Genomic DNA, 18,801 nt, shown 5'->3' on the forward strand with positions numbered 1-18,801 from the left:
GGGAGCGGAGTGGGAGCCGCGGCCCCGCCGAGAGGCCGCTTTGAAGTGCGGGAGCCCCCGGGGGCCCCGCAGGCTGCTGCGCCGCCCCCGCCCGGACGCGGGGAGCCGCTCCGGGAGCGGCGGAGCCAGGCCGGGGTGCCCGCAGGAGGCTGTGTGGCGCCGGGCAAGATGGCGGCCCGAAGCGCGCTGTCCCCCGGGCCCACCGCGCAGGGGCCGCCCCGCCGCCGAGCAGGCCCGCCGCTCGAGGGCCGCCGCGCTTCCTGTGACCCGGCCCCGCTCCCTTCAGTTTTTTAATCTCCTTCTCACTCTTTTTTTTTTTTTTTTTTTTTTTTTTCCCTTTTCTTTTCTTTTTTTTTTTTTTTTTCCTCCAATTTCCAGGCGGTAGCTGGTGAGGCAGCGAAGCGGCGGCCGGCGGAGGCAGCGCTCGGCGCGGAGCAGGACCGGCGGCGGCGGGGCTCCCGCCGGCCTCCCCCCTGTTTACAAACACAGCTGTTGCCGTATATTTGCAATGCTAAGGATAAAGCCACCAGCATCGAGAAGCAAACGAGAGATGGTGCGGGAGAGGGGTCCTCGGCATCTGGAAAGGACAGGGCGCCTTGTTTTTGAAACTGTCAATTCTCTCAACCCCTATTGTGAGCGCTTCATGCAAAACATCTCGGGCCTTTTAAAGCAGGGGCTTGTGAGGCCGCCTCGGAGTGAAAGGGAGAGGGGGAGAGAGAGGGGCCTAGGGCACGGCAAATAATTATATCAGCGCAGTGAAAAAATGCAACGTGGAAGGCCTAAAACCGGTTAGCTGTCCCTTCCCGAAAGGTTTTGGGGCAGGCTGCCGCACTCGCCGAGAGCCCTGGCTGCCCCGCAGCCAGGATCCCGGCCCGGCCGCTGCTGGACTGCGCTTTCTTTAAGCGCGGCTGCAGGGCTAAATACCAGGGGAATGGGGAATGTCTGCAAGCATGACTTTAGCAAGGTAGATCCCAATGCCGCCCTCCTTATTTTGCTAGCCAGGGCTTTTCATTCTCAGGCCCTTGCCCTCCTTTTGTACTTCCACGCTGACCAAACAGATCCCAGGATGAGCTATTACATATTTTCTCTAGCAATCCTCTTAACCATAAAACCCACAATTAACGACGTTATCCATGTTTCATGTTCTCTAACATACTGCACATGTAGAATATTTCCCTGCAGATCACCGCCGTGTGTCGAAAATGCTACTTTTTTACCCCTCTCTCTCTCAACCACTCGCACGTGTGAACAGTGACAAACACAAACATGATAGCATTGCTCTCATTTCTGCAGAAACTTTAATTTATTGGCAACTAAATCTGTTAGAGGAAAAAGGATCAGAGACCATGTAAAAAAATGACCAAGTGAACTGATTGAACAGCAAACTTCATACAACAACTACCACTATTTTGCATTATTGCTAGTAGTGGCTTTTTAAATAAACAGTAAAGAAATTAACCCACTGTAGTCAAGTAAGTGTAGGTTATAGAACAATCACTTCTTAAAGTAAATTGTTGTAAACGGCAAGTTACATCTTTTAAGGCAATATACCTCGTTGCTGAAGGCATTACACGTGTTCCCTTTTAAATGCTCTAGCAAATCAAAAATAGTCCAAAACTTTCTTTTGTCTTCCATCTGGCAGCAGAAATCTTCCCAATAAATTTACCGGTGAACTCTACTTGTGGCAAATACCTATGGAGTATAGTCCATAAAGCACACGCGCTTCCTTTGATTGCTTTTTCCTCTAGAAAATTCTGTTGATTTTTGTGTACACCAGGAATTGGAAAATGGTGGCAATTCATTACTATTACATTTTAAGTTTTGTCTCCTGTAAACATTGCAACAAAATGGTAACCTGGCTTTGGTTTTCCTTGCTATTAGAACTTACCTTTATGAGAGAAAGCTGGTTATTTTTACATAAGTCAATGGTATGACTTTAGATTATTAAAGCTGATATGATAATGAACTCTGCTTGCAATAATAATTACAATGCTGTCAGAAACAGTTACCCAACTACCAGAATTAGAAAGAATACCTTTTTTTTTTTAACCTTTTTTTTTTTACCCCCAGTGAGTTATTGTACCTGGCTAATTTCTCCAACGGTAGTAAAAACACAAATGTCCTTGTTAGTGGCTTGCACTAAACGTGTGAAAATTATTTGGCTGTTTAACTTCTTGCCTTTTGATGCTGTTTGCGTGGCAGGGAGCCCGGCAGAGCGGCCTGCCGGGGATGCCCAGTGGGTGCCGGGCCCAGGGTGTTCCCTGTCCCGCTCCCGGGCCTGCGGCTCCTGGGCCGCTGGCAGGGCTGGGCGCCATATTTCACATCCTCAACTCTGCAGAGCCTATTTGGTATAAATTTATGCTTATTCCTCCCCCTCCCCCTCTTCCAGGATTATTTTGGGAACCTGAAAAGGCACCTATGTAATTTACAATTCCTGGCCAAATCAGCATATCTCTAATTGGAAGTAAACAGGGACAGGGGACGGAGTTACTTTGAAAGTGATACATTGTTTAATTGACAAGGTGAAATTTAAGGTTTCAAGTTTGCATATTGCACCTTTGTAGCTTTTGGGTTTGGCTCTTTATTTTTTATTTTTTTGTTTATTTGGTCAAGGGAAGACCTTTGTCAAGCAGACATGGCTTTCTAACAGAGCAGGGGCTTTCCTGAGCAGTACATTTCGTACATATTTACAGTTCTCTGGAAATAAGGCTGTAATCTGTGCAGCTCTAAACATACAAATGTAAACATTCATCTCAGAACAACTTCAGTAAGCAGATTTTTCATGACCATCGTAATTTCAGCAGAGCGGTTAAGTATGCAATGCACCTTTTGCAATTGGCAGTTTAAAGTGATGTGTGTGTTCATGTGCGTGCGTGTGTGTGTGTATGTGTGTGTGTGTGCGTGCAGGGGGGAAGGGTAACTCCACTGAAAGGCAATTGTTTACTCTTTCTAAATATATTTGGCTGCAGGTATTCTTAGACTAGGCCTTTTACAATGAGAGGAAAACTACGGTGTGGATATAGTAAACAGAGCTGAAATCAGTTAGTGACTGCTTGGAATATTTAGAGACACAAGGGTTTGGGAGAGGGCATCACAAAAGGCAGGAATTAAAAAATTGAAACCCAGGCAGTGGACTGCCAGCAGAAATATTGACTTTGAGTCACACAGTAAACATTACATTGTTGCTTTGTTTTCCTTTTTTTTTGATTTACGATAGATTATTCTCCCGGGGTTGATTGATGAGTGGAATCCTTAAAATTTAATTTGGGAATGATCTAGTATAAATAAAATGCTAATTCAAAGAAAGAAACTGGCAATTATTCATCCTAAACTCTGCTGATTCAGCAACTCAATTATAACTGCCTTTCTCAAGCTGCAAACTTTTCAGGCTGTTTTCCGAGTTGCTGTACCCGTCCTCCCCCCCGCAAGAGAGACCTTCCCCCGTCCTCAACTCTGCCTCCACCTCGGCCTCCAGCCTTTCTCTTTTTTTTTTTTTTTTTTCCTCTTCCCTTTCTTTTCGAGGGCCTGGGGGGGAGGGAGGGAAACAGTTAACCTCTTGAAGCGTATTTCCTCCAAATAAAAACAGTGAACTTACAAACGGAGAGGAAACCACGGATAACTCTGCAATAACTCAAAGTGTATGGAATCAGGATTTTTTTTAAAACAGTGTTTTTAATTGAAAATAAAGCTAAAGCATGCTTTTCAACAGTGCAAATTTCCATAATTTTGATTTACTGCTTCCATCATCACAATATATTATACCAGCATGTTTTACCAAGGGCTAGACTCTAGAAGTCTGCCTGTTCGACTATTTCGATATTAAGTGCAAATATAGATAATTGCCTCTGATTGTCACGTGCAGTAGAAATGTTTCTGCTACATAGAGAGGATGGCATGGCAAAAAAAACCCACAACAGCAAATTTCAAGAGATGAAGGTAGAACCGGGAAGTGTAACATGGTTGAAACGCCTGAGTTTTGGTGCCAAAAAGCTATGAATAACATGGTCTTCTTATTTTTTTGTATTCTTTCCACTTACGGCCTCTCGTTTCACTTTCTGTGTTGTATTTACTGCTTTGCTATTTCCTCCAGCCAGCGTGAGGGGCTGGACCATAAATTGTACTGCTAGCCGGGCAAATATTTTAGTTGCTTTGCAAGTTTGTAAGGGGCATGTTCAGACCACAACTTAAGTATGACATTAGTGGGTAACAGTAACCTTATTTAAGACCTCTGGGTGAAACAAAAAGACTTCCCAATTGCAAAGAGTGACTGTACAAGTAAAAAGACACCCTTTTACCAAAAATAGAATTCCACATTTATTTACTGGTTTCAGATGAGGCAGCTTTTCCCAAGGCTGGGGTCGCAGGCAGACCCCAGCCTTTCCAAACCAGAGAAAAAGGAGTAAGTGCAACTGCTCTTCCAAAAAGACACCCCTGCACCCAAAAACAAAGCTCCCGAAAAGTAGGCTGCTGCCACATTGAATTATAGTGAACCCTTACTGTGCAACCATGTAACTTAACAAACTTTAACTGAATTAACAGTTAGACTTCCATTTTCGAAATCTAGTGCATAAATTTAATGGCTCATTCTAATATTTATTATTCAACCTTTTGACATTTATTTGCAGCAGTTGAATTGAGGTACTGGTGCATTATTAGCATTTAAACAGTAAAGTGTTCCAGCTCTACCATAATAACTGAGTTTAACTTGAGTCTTTAGCCTGAAGTACTCTGTGGAATGTAACAAAAAAAAAAAAAAAACAAAAAAAACCCAAACACCCAAATGCAACAGAACCAAAAAAAAATTTAAAAACCCAAAACAAACAAAAAAGCCACTGTTGTAATGGTAAAGAAAATAGTAATCCGGTTTCTGTCTTCACAATGTGATAAAGCAGGATTCCAAAAGTGTGTATAGCATTAATGGGCTTGTACAAACCATCCTGCAGAGTTTAAAAAACGTAAGAAAGTTAAAGGTGGTTCAAGAAAATATTTTCCAAACTATTTTATTAATTAAATTTCCTGAATTTGTGGCTAGGTGGAAGAGGTATTGCAGAACCGCCCAGCTGCCATTTCCATACAGGATGGGCCTTGTGAGGTGGTTGGGAATCCTTAGTGGTGTTTAAGGAATAAGCTGGCAACAAATCCCCATCATTGCCAATAATTAGTGATGGTGGACAGGGAAAATTTGCCATGAAATTAAATGGCCTTTTCACTGCTGATGCTACATTGCTGGCTACCCTTTTGCGTCTATTGTTAACTGTAAAATCATCCAGTGTTCCTTCATGTGTCTCGATTTTACCTGTAGGACGTGGGCTTCGAGCTGATTTCAAATTTGGTTTGACTGGAGGAGTCTGCAGTACAGGTCGCTTTCCCAAAACCAGTGTCCTGTAATTTTTTCTCACCCTTGCTCCAAATTTATACTCCCCATCCTCAGGTTTTGGAGTACCTAAAGTGCATGAGAGGACCTGACTCTGAGTCAGCGGGTTTAAGGAAGTGGTTTCTTTCTCAGTGCATGCAGAATCTTCCTTGGCTGTTAATAAAGCGTCCTGGTTATTACTCTCAGTCACACCGTAAAACTCATCCTTAGTATCATTGCACTCACACTTTAGCTTATGTGTTGTAAGATCAGGCTCATACTCGTCGTTCGCACTGCTGTCCTCTATTTTGATTTTAATGCTGTGCAGGAATGGCAATGCCTTATTGCCTGTATCAGTGCACTGGAGCTCAGCTGCTGCTGCTGCCCCTGGAGAAGCAGCATCCTCCTCAGGATCAGTTTGTAAAGAGGGCAAATCCGTGGCAAATTCAATACAATGAGGGATTTTGGAATCTTTCTCTGAATTTGCTGCCGCTGATGAAGAATCGTTTTTTAAGAACCTAGCAGCTATTGTATTGTTATCTGCACGGTGTGTAGTAGTTGCTTGAAGGCATTTCCTTGCCTCTCTGAGTATTCTTTGTTGTGGAAATGCATTGTTTGTCTTTGGGCTAGGTGAAGAGGCCCCCTTTGCAACACAGTTAATTGTTAGGTCAGTACTCTTGGCATTATTGGAAAATTCAGAGTGTGGGAATGTGATCTCGGATACCCTATCATCTCTTATCTCCGCGAAGCAGCTCCCCAGGCCGCCGGAGCAGCGCAGCGCCGGGGCGGCGGGAGCCCAGCCGGGGCGGCCCCACTCCTCCGGCAGCTCCGGCTTGACTCCGCCGGGAGCGCCGCGGAGGGCGGGCAGCCCGCCGGGCTCCGCCGGGGCCAGGGCCGGGGCCGGGGCCGGGGCCGGGGCCGGGGGCCGGGGGGCGGCGGCGGCTGCCAGATGGTACAAGAAGTTGGCGTGGACCACGCCGGGCGGGCTGCAGAAGCTGGTGCGCCTGAAGCGGATGCTCTGCACCGAGACCTGGCTGGAGACGGAGCTGGAGTCGGAGTCCGAGGTGCTGTCCTCCTCCTCCTCCTCTTCCTCCTCCTCTTCCTCCTCCTCCTCCTCCTCCTCCTCCGAGCTGCCCTCGCTGGAGTCCGAGGCGCCGCTGCCCTCCTCGTCCTCCTCCTCCTCCTCGTCCTCCTCCTCCGAGCTGCCCTCGCTGGAGCTGGAGAGGCTGGAGCCACAGTCCGAGTCGTGGGCGGCGCGGCCGGAGCAGCAGCTGGACTCCGAGTCGCTGCTGCCGCTCTCGGGGAAGGCGGGCGGCGGCGGCCCGAAGCCGCGGGGCAGCGGCAGCGGCAGCCGCGGGGCGCCGCGGGGCCGGTAGGGCCGGGGCACGGCCAGGGACCGGCGGGCGCCGCCGGGGGGGCCCAGCGAGGCGGCGGCGGCGGCCCCGTGGCGGCGGCGGCGGCAGCGGGCGGGCAGGGGCGGGGGGCCGGCGGCCGGGAGCCGCGGCCGCGCCGCGGCGGCGGGCGGGGGGCGGGCGGCGGGCGGGCGGCGGGCGCGGAGGGGCGCGCAGCTGCCCGCCGCCGGCGCCGTTTCATAGTTTACGGGGGGTTTGCAAGGCGCCCGAGCGATTTCTGGGTAGCTGTGGCCAGTGTATTTACTAAAAATGTGAGGTAGATGAGAGGCCGGTAGCAAGGCTGTGTCCCCCGGACGCAAAGCTTTCCTCCTGATGGGCAGCAGGGGCCGGGGAGAGTCATTCAAACCCAGCCAAAGTTTGTTCTCCTTCCAGAAGCCGGAGAAAGGGTCGGTGGGTGCGAGCTCCGGCCGGAGGTCGGTGGCTGACAGCGCCCGGCTTATTTTCCTCCGTTTCGTCTTAAGGACCCGTTCGGTTTTGCAGGATGTGTAAAGGGCTTCCACGTCCTCTCTGGAGATCAGGGTGCATTTGGCGGCGTGGAAAGCGATGGAGTTGATGGCTTTGAGTTTCCTCAACTCCTCCAGGTCGCAGTGATGCTTTTTTACTTTTAAATGATCCATTCGCTTGTGCACGGTAGTTCGCGGGATGTTTTTGAGCAGGTCTGTAAAAACCTGGGAGAGTGCAAACATTTGCTTTCCTTTAATGATGAGGTAGCCGAGCCTCACGCCATCCACCTCTTCAAAACCCGACTTCAGGTCTCCCATTTCGTGAATTAAATTATTCCCAGCATTTGCAGAGAGAGAGAGAGAGATGAAAAAAAAAAAAAAAAAAGGAAAAAAAAAAAAAAAGAAAAAGCCACACACACACAATCCTCAGCCAGATGCTGTATTTGTCTCAAGGCATCCTGCTAATAAAATATAACAAAGGCTGTTATTCCTGGTGAATGAAGTGCCAAACTTTAGACAAAATTAAAAAAATAAATTAAAAAAATACCGTGAGGCTATAATCAATATATAATCTTAAAAATCAGGTTTGCCAAAGTGTTTCTCTAAGTTGCTGTTGAAGATCAGTACCTGTTCCCTTTCATTCCCTGCTTTTCCATTGGAAACTATGATAATGGAATGTGAAGGGAGGAAGAGAAAAGAAATGCAGCTGCTATTCCCGCCGCTGCTTTAGCTACAAATAAAATGACAGAGTGAAGTGAGCTCGTCCGGAGACACCTTCATCAATTAATTCCCCTAAAGCCAACGCTGATTGGACACTCCTGACAGGTGATGCAATAAAAATTGATATTCCACCCCTTCCCCCAAAAAATCTCCCACTAATTAGCATACCCTTATACTGCCACCTCCCCTCCCAAAGTAAATAATACAGTTAGTATATAAATCTTTCTATTAAACAATCCGAGCTCGAACACACTCAGACCTCTCAGACTTCCTCGTCGCTAGCTTCCGAGGAAGGATTTACATGCTTTTTTCCCTATCGTTTCGTATATTTTTAGCCTGTTTTGGACAAACGTTGCTCTTTTGTGCATGCCGTGAATTTAAAGGACATAAGTCTGATCGTAGCGATGGAAAATCCTTCGGTAATGTAGCCGCTTTAAACTGGCATTTTATTCTGCATTGTGTGGAAAATGAAGCTTAGCGAAAACGTGCAGAACAGCCTGGTATTTCCCTTTCTGAGGCTCCGAAGTTAAATGCTCGGTTGTTAACGAGAGGGAATACTTACATTTTCGAGTTTCTCTTGATTTTCCTCTTCTGCTTAATTAGCTTTTTACAGCCGGGGACTAAGGTTATTTTGCTTTCTGAATATCACGGGTTCCCGCACCGTGATACTGTAACACTTTTAACTGAAATTCTGCCTGTATTATTGCGGGAGGGGGGAGGAGGACGTGGCCTCACGTCAGACCCATAACAAAGCATAGATAAGCCAGAAATGTATACACTTTTCACGATTAACCGTGCTGGATCATGAGCTGGAATGTCCTATAGTCCCAGAGCCCACGTCAGGATTCCTGCGTGCTGATTGCTTCCAGCAGAGAAAGGAGAATGTAAAATATCCAAGGTGCTTCCAAGAGCCTTTACGTAATAACAAAAAAGTGCTGGCACACACAATGTACGATATTGCAACGGGCTAGGATGCTTCTGGCTCGCAGTTTGCATATTCCGCTCGGAGTAGCCCTGCCGCAGCTTTTTGATGTTCCATTTATAGCAACCCCTTAAAATCAATTTGAAGAAGCAGCATGAAGGTTTAACGTCTTCCTAGGAACGTTAAATTCTTCGAGTGTCAGGAGCAAGGATTTCGCAAATGTTGCAATAGCTGCATGCCTCTCCCTTGTCACGTTAAAGTGATGCTTGCGGTTTGCACGTTAGGCGCTGTAAAAAAAAAAATCACCAATCTCTGCCGTGCATCCAGTGTTCCGCTGGATACAAACACGAGCACTTTTATGTATCGCCGCACATCCAGAATCAGACAGATACGCGAGATTACTGAGACATCTCATATTTCTGGGACTTGGCAAAAAAAACGACGGAGGAAAAAAAAATCAAAATGAAAAAAATCTTCAATCCTAAACGTCAATATCCACTCCGCGTATTGGCAATATGGTGCGTGGAGTTCGTGTTACCCCTTCAGGTACAGCTAAAATAAAGCGCATAATCACTCTGTGAAGACGCAGCTTTGCATGCCAAAGCAAAATGCAGGCGAGCCCCCAATTTCGCAGGAATTCTAGAGAGGAGTGGGAATTTGGAGAAGTGCATCCGGGAATGGAGGAAGTCTATTCAAGGGAGCCTCTAACTCGGAGGGCTGAGATTTGAAAAGTCAGCCCTGGACTACTGTTGCTCTCAGCGCAGATGTAATCGCCGCTGTTCAACTTAATCCATGTGTGCGCGGACCGCGGTGCCTAGTTCTTCCCTTTGAAACCCAGGGGTAGGATTCCCATCCGAGCAAGCAGAGCTACAGCAAATTACATTTTGTCCCTCGAATTAGAAAAGGATCATTGAGTGGATCTCGTGATATTTCAGCCCTTAAACGTAACCGAGAGGCAGCAGTGAACAATGCCTCGGCACAGCTCAGACCATCCGCGGAGTTCGCCTTCCCTCGCCTTGCATCTGGAGCCCCCAGCCTCGCCTTCCCCGGGCTCGCTCGTCTGAGAGGCACCCTGGTATATGCTGAGGCTGAAAGCAAAGTTTCGAGAGAAAACAGCTGCTGGCGCTAAAAAGAAATCATCGTAGCCTTTCTAGAGCTAGAGACAATAAGGTCGTTTAAAAATTCCTCCTGATGTACTTATATGCTGCCAACACCCCCACCCCCTCCCCACTGCTCTCCTCCCCCTGCTTTAAGGTTAAGGCTATGGAGTCAACAGTAAAGGAACAGTAAACTCCGAGAAAGCTGCTCAGAAGACGGTACCAAATGGGCTGAAAAGTCCTTTATTTCCCAGGTAGTTCAGCTGGGTTGGATTCCCGTGTAAGTCCACGCGTGCGTTCGCACGCAGGGAGTCACGGGCACCCGCACCCACGTACTGCCGGTGACAGCCTGGCAGCGGGGTTCGGCAACTGTTTTAAAAATGCATATTTTTTGTCGGTTTAATTCCGGCACTACCGAACGTTTAACACTCGTGGCGGCTCTTCGGCAAACCTCGGTTCCCCAAAAGGTGCGGCCATGAGCACGGGGGGCGAGGAAGAGCCAAATGTCGGCAGGGAGAAACCCACCAAAGTCTTGGGAAATGTCAGACGCCCAGCCTTACACATCCCCACCGTGTACTTACACCCACTTTCGGTTGCATATCTTTCTCCGCATCTCACACGGAGATCTCTGTTTCTCTACTTCTCCATCGTTTGGTTTGGTGTTTTGTGCTTTTTTTTTTTTTTTTTTTTTTTTTTTTTTGTGCGTGTGCGTGCGCGCGCGCGCGCGTGTATGTGTGTGTGTGTGTGTGTGTGTGTGTGTGTGTGTGTGTGCTTTCCCTTGGCCATCAGCACACGTTGTGTATCCGGGGTCGTCTTCAAGCAGGCTGGGGAGAGATCCTGATAAAGAACCGGCGGAGGCCCCTTGCACACGCACACGCACATTGAAGGCAGGGGACTTGAAAAATGGATTTGCACGCACACAGAGGATTGCGATCAATAGCCACCAACATTTATGGCTTAGATTGTTAATGTGAAAGCTGGCCAAAAGAATTAAAATGAAAAATTAGAGGTGTCTGGTATCAATTACATGAAAAGTTATGCAATAATTTACTTACTGGGAGCTGGGGTGTATGCCTGTATGTTTGTGTGTCTGTGTGTACGTCGTGCATATGTGTGCAGACCCAAATGTGTGTGTATTTCTCAAAAGCAAGGGAGTTTCTTTGTTAATTTTGTGGACTGTGTCACCCTCGCTGGTGATCAAAGATGAACATGATTAAAGGGATGGATGTTTGTCTCACATTTCTTAAGATAAGGACGCCCAGAGATGCCCGGTTTTGCCAAATACATATACATGCAACTACAGAGAGTTGTGTGTATAGGCGCACACACACACAGAGGCTATCAATCAAACGTGCTCCTTTTCACGTTGAGTAGCGTGCAATCTGCAATCTACACTCTATAGTCAGTAGTATTTCAGTCTTGAAGCTGTCTGGCCGAAGGATAAACCTCATTAGAAAAGAAAGAGCAAAATATTATTCATAATACCTCGCTGTAGACCTATTCCCATTTATTAGAAATCGTATACTTTCATTTTTGTAAACTTGTGCTAAAATATGTGTGCTCATGGGGAAGTTCTTAACCATGTTGTTCCAAAAAGAAAATGTGTGTAACATTTAAAATACTCATTTTATGTTATATTTTGATTTATTTTCATAGTATGATTATGTTTAAATACCAGTGCAATTCAGCCTGACCTCTTCCTTCTGCAATGAAGTAATGCACACACCATTTGCAGTCTTTTAAACGTTTTGTGGGGAAATGCAACAGCGATGTCCACCAGCGGTTGTACTAATGGTGAGAATTCTTTTGAAAATCTTTGGGAAAACCTAAGAGGTCATGTGCATTTTCACACTAGGATTGCCACATTATTAGAGTATTATTATTATTTATTATTATTTGTTAAGTGCTGGACCATGTCCTCAGGTATTGACAAGCATTAAATAAACCTTTTGCTTTCGTGATGCTGGGCAGAAATATATATTTCAAATGAGAACTTGTATTCTAACCCTATACTCTGCTTTTAGATATTGCTGGGCATATTTCGCTCAAGGAGGACACAGATAGAAAGCAGCTAGAGGCTATCACAAAGTGTCCAGTAACGTAAATATAATAGGGTCAAAGAACAGTATAATAGGATCCTTCTGCTATTTTAAAGTCAGCCAAATGTGACTGTAGCACCTAAAATGTGCCGTAAATTCTAGTATGACAACAAGTCAGAATGTATAACTAAATCTCCTAAATGTGTAGGACAAAGAAATGCCAACCAACAGCCTGGGGAAAAAAAAAAAATCATAATCTGGCTAACACTCTTATTTATGCCTAGGAGTTTCAGGTTTGTTTGGGTTTTTTTTGTTTGTTTTTGTTTTTGTTTTTTTTTTTCTTTTTTTTTTTTTTTGTAAACAAAGCAGCAATACAGAGTTCTGCTAAGTGCTTTTTAAGTTGTGTTTTTTGTGTGGGAGCTGGGGAGTCACTTGCACACTAGAAATTCGTGCAATTTATAATCACCAGGGGCTAAGACTATTTCTTGAGTTTGATACTCCTGGTAGTTTTAAAATACTTTTTAGCAGGAGTTTCTGGACACATACTACATGCCATGTTGTTTACTGACCCATAATCAAAATGCAGTGACCTTCTACCCTTTTTTTGCCCCTTGACCCATGCTGAATTCAATGCAGCCTTTATAAATTTGCAAATCCTTGGACGTAAAGGGGATTTGGCGAGGCTTTGTTCTGAAAGGATCCTAAAAGTTTGCATTTTTAATTAGACAAAGGTAAAGCAACAAACATTGGGAAATAAGATCCTCTCCTGCACATAGGTGATCACTCTTAATTTCTACACTGGGGAACTACATCTTAAAAAACACACCCTGCAAACTGAAAAGCAGTTGCAAACGTAGGAGATCAGGAGGTTATGAATTGCACCAAATTAGCAATGTGGTACAAATCACTTTCATGACGTCAGGGATGGCCAGGCCACAATCTTCCGGCGCTCCTCATCTCCAAGGACCGTGTGGATCCTGGTGACCCGGGGAGAGGGGAGAGCCAGCGATTTGATCTGGAGCTACAGGCGCATTCCCTTATCTCCTCTGCTATCAGTCAGTTTAAAGGACACCGTAATTATGATGGTGATAAAACAATGCCCGCTTATGTGTGCTGAATAAATAAAGAATGTTTACAGCCCCAGAATGTTTCAATTCCAATTAAACGCTATCAAAGAAAAGCCCCTCTCTCTCTCCCCCACCCCTCTCTCCCCCTCTCTCTCCTTCCTCCCCCCCTCCTTCTCCCCCCACGACTCCGTATTTACCTTGTTGGTTGTAATATGGCTCTATGAAATAAACCGGCCTTCCAGTTTGCTATTAAGGCCACATGAGGGGGAGGGGGAGGAGGAGGAGGGGAAGGGTGACACAACATGCACTCCCGGTCCCACAATTACTTGTGTCGCCTGCATCCTCTTTTTTTTTTTTTTTTTTTTTTTATTTGTTTATTTTTCAATTGGCAAAGGCGTGATGATGCGGGAGGGAAAAAGCACTTAAGGATCCCGCTCCAACCCTCGGCCGAAGGAGTTGGGCTGGATGAATCTGGCCCCCCTGGGCGCTGGAGGAGGGGGATGCCCCCCCCTGCCCCCCCCCCCCCCCCCGGGGCCCCGGGGTCTCCCCACCGCTCCTCTTCCCTCTTCGGTGGTGAGGAGCCTTGGAAACGGGAGCCTGAAAATTCATCCTGCTCACTAAGACACAAGGATCATTTCAAATATTCATTGTATCAGCAAATCTCATCATAATCAGATTAAAGCAAGGTTTTGGGGGGAATTGCCTGTGTGGCTGGGTGCGAAACACTGACTGGACTACAAAGAAAACAAAAAACGGTTTTCTCTCCCCTGCCTTGGTCGCATGGGGGAAAAAAAATGAAAAGCAGTAATTTTTGCAACAAAGGGACACTTTAAAAAGCTGTGATTCTCCATTTCACTCTGGGTAGCATGTTTCTCTCAGAGGTTGTTTCCCTTTAAACTTTATGCTCAATATTTCTATATGATGCTCTTCTTTATTTGCTTGTTTTAAACTCCGGACAGAAATGATTCCCGCTGTGGAATACACTGAGGTAGATTTCCTCCACGCCAGTTTGATTTTAGCTTACCTCCGCTAAGGGAACAGCTTTTCTACATCCAGGGTTTAAAATGTGCATTTCATTGAGTAGTCTGGGGTGAAATGTTTATATCCATTTTGTGGAAGTGAGTGAGAAACTGAGTGCATTTTCAGGTCTGCTAGATAGACGCAGGCCCTTTTCCTTTTGAAAGTTTAGACCTCCAATACCCTCAATTCTACTGGCAGAATTAGGATGGACTTGGAGGGTCCTAAACGTGACCATTCACTAAGGCGGGGGGCTACAGCTTGCAACAACGTGCTCGGCAACTTAATCTTACGCTAAAAAGAACAGAGAGCGAAAAAGAATGGAATACAAACTCTCCTGACATTTGTTGTCGCTTCCAAGGTAGATCGTGCATTTTAAAGCTGATGGGAACGTGTGTGTTTTGGAGGAAAAAGGAGAGAAGGTAAGTGTTTGTCCTTGCATCCGCCAGTTCGGGTAGAAACAATGAAAGAACAAAGGGAGCCACTTCTCCGTGTGAACATTTCACATTTTCCTCCTCCGTTTGAGTCTCGTCGTGATGGGCTGGCGGGGGGACTTGCTTAAACTTTACCTTTAGAAGCTGTGCGGTGGCGACAGCGGTGCGAGGGACCCTGAGAAAGTTACGGAGCGTTTTAAAGAACCTCCCGTTTACCGCCGGAGCCCGCCGGAGCCGCGGTCCCCGCTGCGAGCAGAAGTTGCAGATTTGATGGCTCTGAACTCACCGGCGAGTCCCCGCCACGGCGAGCCGCGGCCGGCGGGAGCGGGGCCGCCCCCGGGCCGGGACCTTTGTGTGCGGGGTCTCCCCAAACGGCGGCGGGCGGCTCGACCCGCGCGGCCGGGAAGGACGGATCTCCCTGGTAACCAGCGAGGCGGCGGGAGAGGAAGCGGAGGTTAGGAGGCGGGCGGGGGTTGGGGGGGGGAAGGAAAAAAAAAAAAATCTGCAATTATTTGCAAATCAAATAAATCGCATCAAAGAGCAAAGAGCGGGTGGGGGTGGGGTTGTGTGCAAACAAACATCGCTCCGCGGAGAGCTCGGGGCGCGCAGCCTCGCCGCGAACCGTTACAAAAGGGCGGCCGGCAGGTCCGGGTCTCGTCCCGTGTCCGTGTGTGTGTGTGTCCCCCCCCCCCTCGGGAGCGCCGGGACACACACGCTCGGTGTTTACAGCCGGGGAGGGCGGCAGCCCCAAGTTGCTGTGAGGGAAGCGCGGGGCGCGGCGGGGCCGTGTGGCGGCGGCGGTGGCGGGGCCCGCCCGCCCGCCGAGGCGCCGCCCGCCATTGGCGCGGGCGCGGGGGCTCTCGGCCGCTGACCTTTCACCCCTCCCCCCCGCCCGCTGCTTCCTTTGCCGCCCGACCACTTTCCGACCCACAATTCCGCGCGCCGGCCGCGCTCGTGCCTCCCGCTCTTCCCCATCCCCCCCCCCCCCATCCCCCCCTCTAGCCCGGGAAAACCCGGGAGCGGCGGCGCTTCGGGGAGCGCCCAGCGCCGGGGCGGGAGTTGGGGTGTCCCTGTGGAGGCGGTGATAACGGGCGGAGGGGAGAGACTGAGGCGGGTCCGGCCGCGTTTGAACGGGCCGCGGGGCGTGAGGCGGCCGGGAGAGCCCGCGAGGCGCGTGGAAACGTTGGCTTAACCCCCGGGCAGGATGGCGGGGTGCCAGGGGGAGGGCGGCTGCGGGGGAATCCCCTCAGTGACCGTCACCTACGGCGGGGGGGGATGGACACGGACGGACACCGAGACCCACAGGACGCGGGTGGAGGGCGGGGTTCCAGCGGCTGAGGGCTGGCGGGGGGGCTGCGGGGACGGGGGAGACCTTGTCGGCTGGGGGGCGTGAGGCCCCAACCTGCCCGGGTGCGGGGGGAAGGCAGGGCGCAGGGAGGAGGGTTTGCCTGTTGAATATTACTGGTAGACGTTAATCTCGTGTTTTAAAGTACCTTGTCAGTGGCTTTAAGGAAATCAAACGTGACATTAATCAAATCACACAAAGGTAAACATTTATAAGTTAAATCCTAATATTATGCAATTATTTAAATCAAGCTGTGGTTTTTCTTCAGTTCGTGTTGTAGCTCCTGCTCTCTTCCTCACGTGCACTGTTTTTTTGCTAGATCCCGGTGTCTTGTTCTCCACTATAATGTGGAGGCCAGCAACGCGCCATTCTGCTGGATTTGGGATTGCAGGCGGCAAAGTAGGCAGGGCTGTAGTTTAAATATCGCTTGGCTCCCAAACCAAGCTCGTCAAGATTAAAAAGCAGTATGCTTTGCATAAGTTTGAGGTCAAAACCCTCCGATAATACCTTGCATTCGTACTGCTTTGTTTTTTGTTTCCCCGCGGGTGCGCGAAGCGGGCGATCCCGTGTGGAACCTTGAGAAGGACGCTCTAGTGACTGAAACGGAGAGGTGCCTTTGCAACCTCCGCGGGATTTTTAGGTGAAGGGACACGTGAAAGACCCACTAATTGCGAGTAGGGAACGGAGGAAGGCGGGAGCGCGGTGCCCGGCGGGACCGGGGGCCCCGGGCGGGCTCAGCGGGGCTCGCCGCGGGTCGAAGATGCTCAGGGAGATGGGGGCGAGGGAGCGGGGCAAGAGGGCTCACACGGGAGGCTCTGGGCCGGCTCGGGAGGGCTGCCGTGGGCAGGTCGGCTTCGAGGGCCCGGTGCGGGGGCGAGGCGAGAGAAAGGCGGGAGATTCCTGTGGCGGCACCGGCAGTTGGCCTGTGCCCGTCTTCGTCCTCCCTCCTGGTCTTTCCCGTTCCCCTCTCCCGGCGGCTTCTGCGGCAGGGAAAAGGGGATGTGGGGGTCAGGGAGGAGAACAATGCTGAGCCGTCTTTTGTGTGCAGCACCGTCCCCTGAAGGGAAGATGCGAGCACTGCAGCGCCCGGGTCGGGGCGCGTCTGTAGTGCTGCCTCCTCTCCTGCTGGTAGTGCTCATGGCATGCGAGGGGCCGGGGCCGGTGGCAGGAGGTCGGGGGCAGCCGGCGGAGGGGTGAGGGCTCCCATAGGCCGGCCTGCCCGCTCCGCCAACCCCGGGGTAGGCTCGGGAGCGGGGCTGGCGGCGGGCCAGCCGGGCAGCCCCACTCGCCCTCCGGCACGCTTTGCGCCGGGGGCGGGAGAGTTCTGGGGGGCGAGCGGCTGAGCGAGTAAATCCGGGGGTGCCGTCGGCAGCGCGGCGCTGAACAGGCGGGCTCGCCTGGGGGATTTCAAGGGTGAGCGAGGGTCTCCCGTCAAGCGGGACGGGCTCCGGGCAGGCTGCCGTAGGTAACACGGAGGGGCCGCGTCGGCCAGGCAGCGAGCGGGGCGGGAGCCCGGTGGCGGCGTGCGAGGCGGCGGGAGCGGGGCCGGGCGGCGGCGGGGCCGGAGGAAGCGCGGCCGGGGCTCCCTCTCCTCCAGGCGCTCCCCATTGTTCCCCGGCCGCCTCTTTTCGCGCCGCTTTCCGCCGGCGGTGCTTGCCCGGCCGGAGCGGGGGAAGGAGAGAAGAGCTCCTGACGAGCGGCTCTGCTCGCCCCGCCGCCGCCGGGCCCCCCGCAAGCCCCAGTGCTCGCACGCCGCAGCTTGGGGGGGCCCGGCAAGAAAACGGGTAAATAAGTAGAGAGGAGTCTTTAGGAGTGCCATCCACTGAGGGAGCTCCTGTGAAGCTGTAGCTCACGTGTTACTTGAAAGGTAAAGAAACCCCCACTGCCGCCGTGGATTTGTGCATAAAGTAACATCCGTTTGTGAGTGGATTTTAGAACAGGTCTACTTAAAGAAATCGGGAGAAACTGTTCAGAACCGCTGGATTTTGAATAATAAATGTAGCCAAAGAGAATTTCGGAAGGAGCTCGTCTTAATGGTCTTTTTATAAAAATGAAGATTAATCTTACCCTGTTTTTCATATAAGCACCATGATGTCTGGATTTCCCCCCCCCCCCCCCCCCCCAAGTGATTGTTTTACGTTGGTTTGAGATTTTAAAAGATTTGTTTTATGGGAAAATTGTTTGTTGTCTCTTTCTCCCCCCCCCCCCCTTCCCCTTCTCCCCCCCGCGAAAATAATTAGAAATTAAATTGTTTGGGTATGCCATTTCAGACCTGAACTTTCTCATGTATTAGAGGAAGAATTGACTAACTTGATGTTCAAGAAAATTTCCAACAAGTGCCCTTGATCTTCTAAGGGAAAAAAATGTCCCTGCACCTTGTTTCTGGAAGATTAAATTAAAACGGGTAGGGGCTCATATTTGTGATGAGGAAAGAATTTGTAGAGAACTAGTTATTTTAAGAAAACCCTTTCTGCGAGAACTGTGATTATTTTTAGCAAGTTATCTCTGAGTGCATGAGAATTTATTTTAAAAGATTAGAAGTAATGTCTAGATTTTTTTTATTAAATATATCGCCAAGAAATTAATGTCTCGTATAGATCATGAGCAGCAAGTAAAAGAAGTTAAAGGATGATGTTTATGGATATCACCTAGCTGAAAATAATTCTGAAGTGACTTTCCTCCCCCGACGCACACTTGGGAAGTTGCATGCTTGCAGTCATTGTTTAAGATAATACAGTTTGGGACTTCTCTTTCACTCTTTGTAAACTTTCAGGCTTTTGTGGGACTCAATCCAAATAAAAACTCAAATAAGTTTTGATGGTAAAAAGCATCCATGTTATTCGGAAGCTGAAGATGCAAGTAATACTTAATAGGAAAACACCACCCTAGTAATATCTAAAGGCATTAACTTTAAGATTGAGGAAAGAAAGATTTTTTTGTTTTGTTTTGTTT

At 49.1% G+C, this 18,801-nt stretch overlaps 2 protein-coding genes across 2 annotated transcripts in view; one reads left to right on the forward strand and one right to left on the reverse strand.

Annotated features, from left to right (window-relative positions):
* Positions 1-3,661: 3,661 nt before the first annotated feature.
* Positions 3,662-10,611, reverse strand: SKIDA1 (SKI/DACH domain containing 1). Its single transcript, XM_009968278.3, has one exon. It carries the CDS (start codon positions 7,524-7,526, stop codon positions 5,004-5,006), a length of 2,523 nt encoding a protein of 840 aa, XP_009966580.3. The 5' UTR covers positions 7,527-10,611; the 3' UTR covers positions 3,662-5,003.
* A 4,336-nt stretch (positions 10,612-14,947) lies between these two features.
* Positions 14,948-18,801, forward strand: part of MLLT10 (MLLT10 histone lysine methyltransferase DOT1L cofactor) — a 141,420-nt gene continuing 137,566 nt past the window's right edge. Inside the window, exon 1 of the mRNA XM_032991623.2 lies at positions 14,948-14,958. The gene's annotated coding sequence lies outside the window, so the exon portion shown is untranslated. The remainder of the gene's footprint in view (positions 14,959-18,801) is intronic.

The sequence above is a fragment of the Tyto alba genome, unplaced genomic scaffold (genome assembly GCF_018691265.1).
Source record: "Tyto alba isolate M040663 unplaced genomic scaffold, T.alba_DEE_v4.0 Super-Scaffold_38, whole genome shotgun sequence".
NCBI lineage: Eukaryota > Metazoa > Chordata > Aves > Strigiformes > Tytonidae > Tyto > Tyto alba.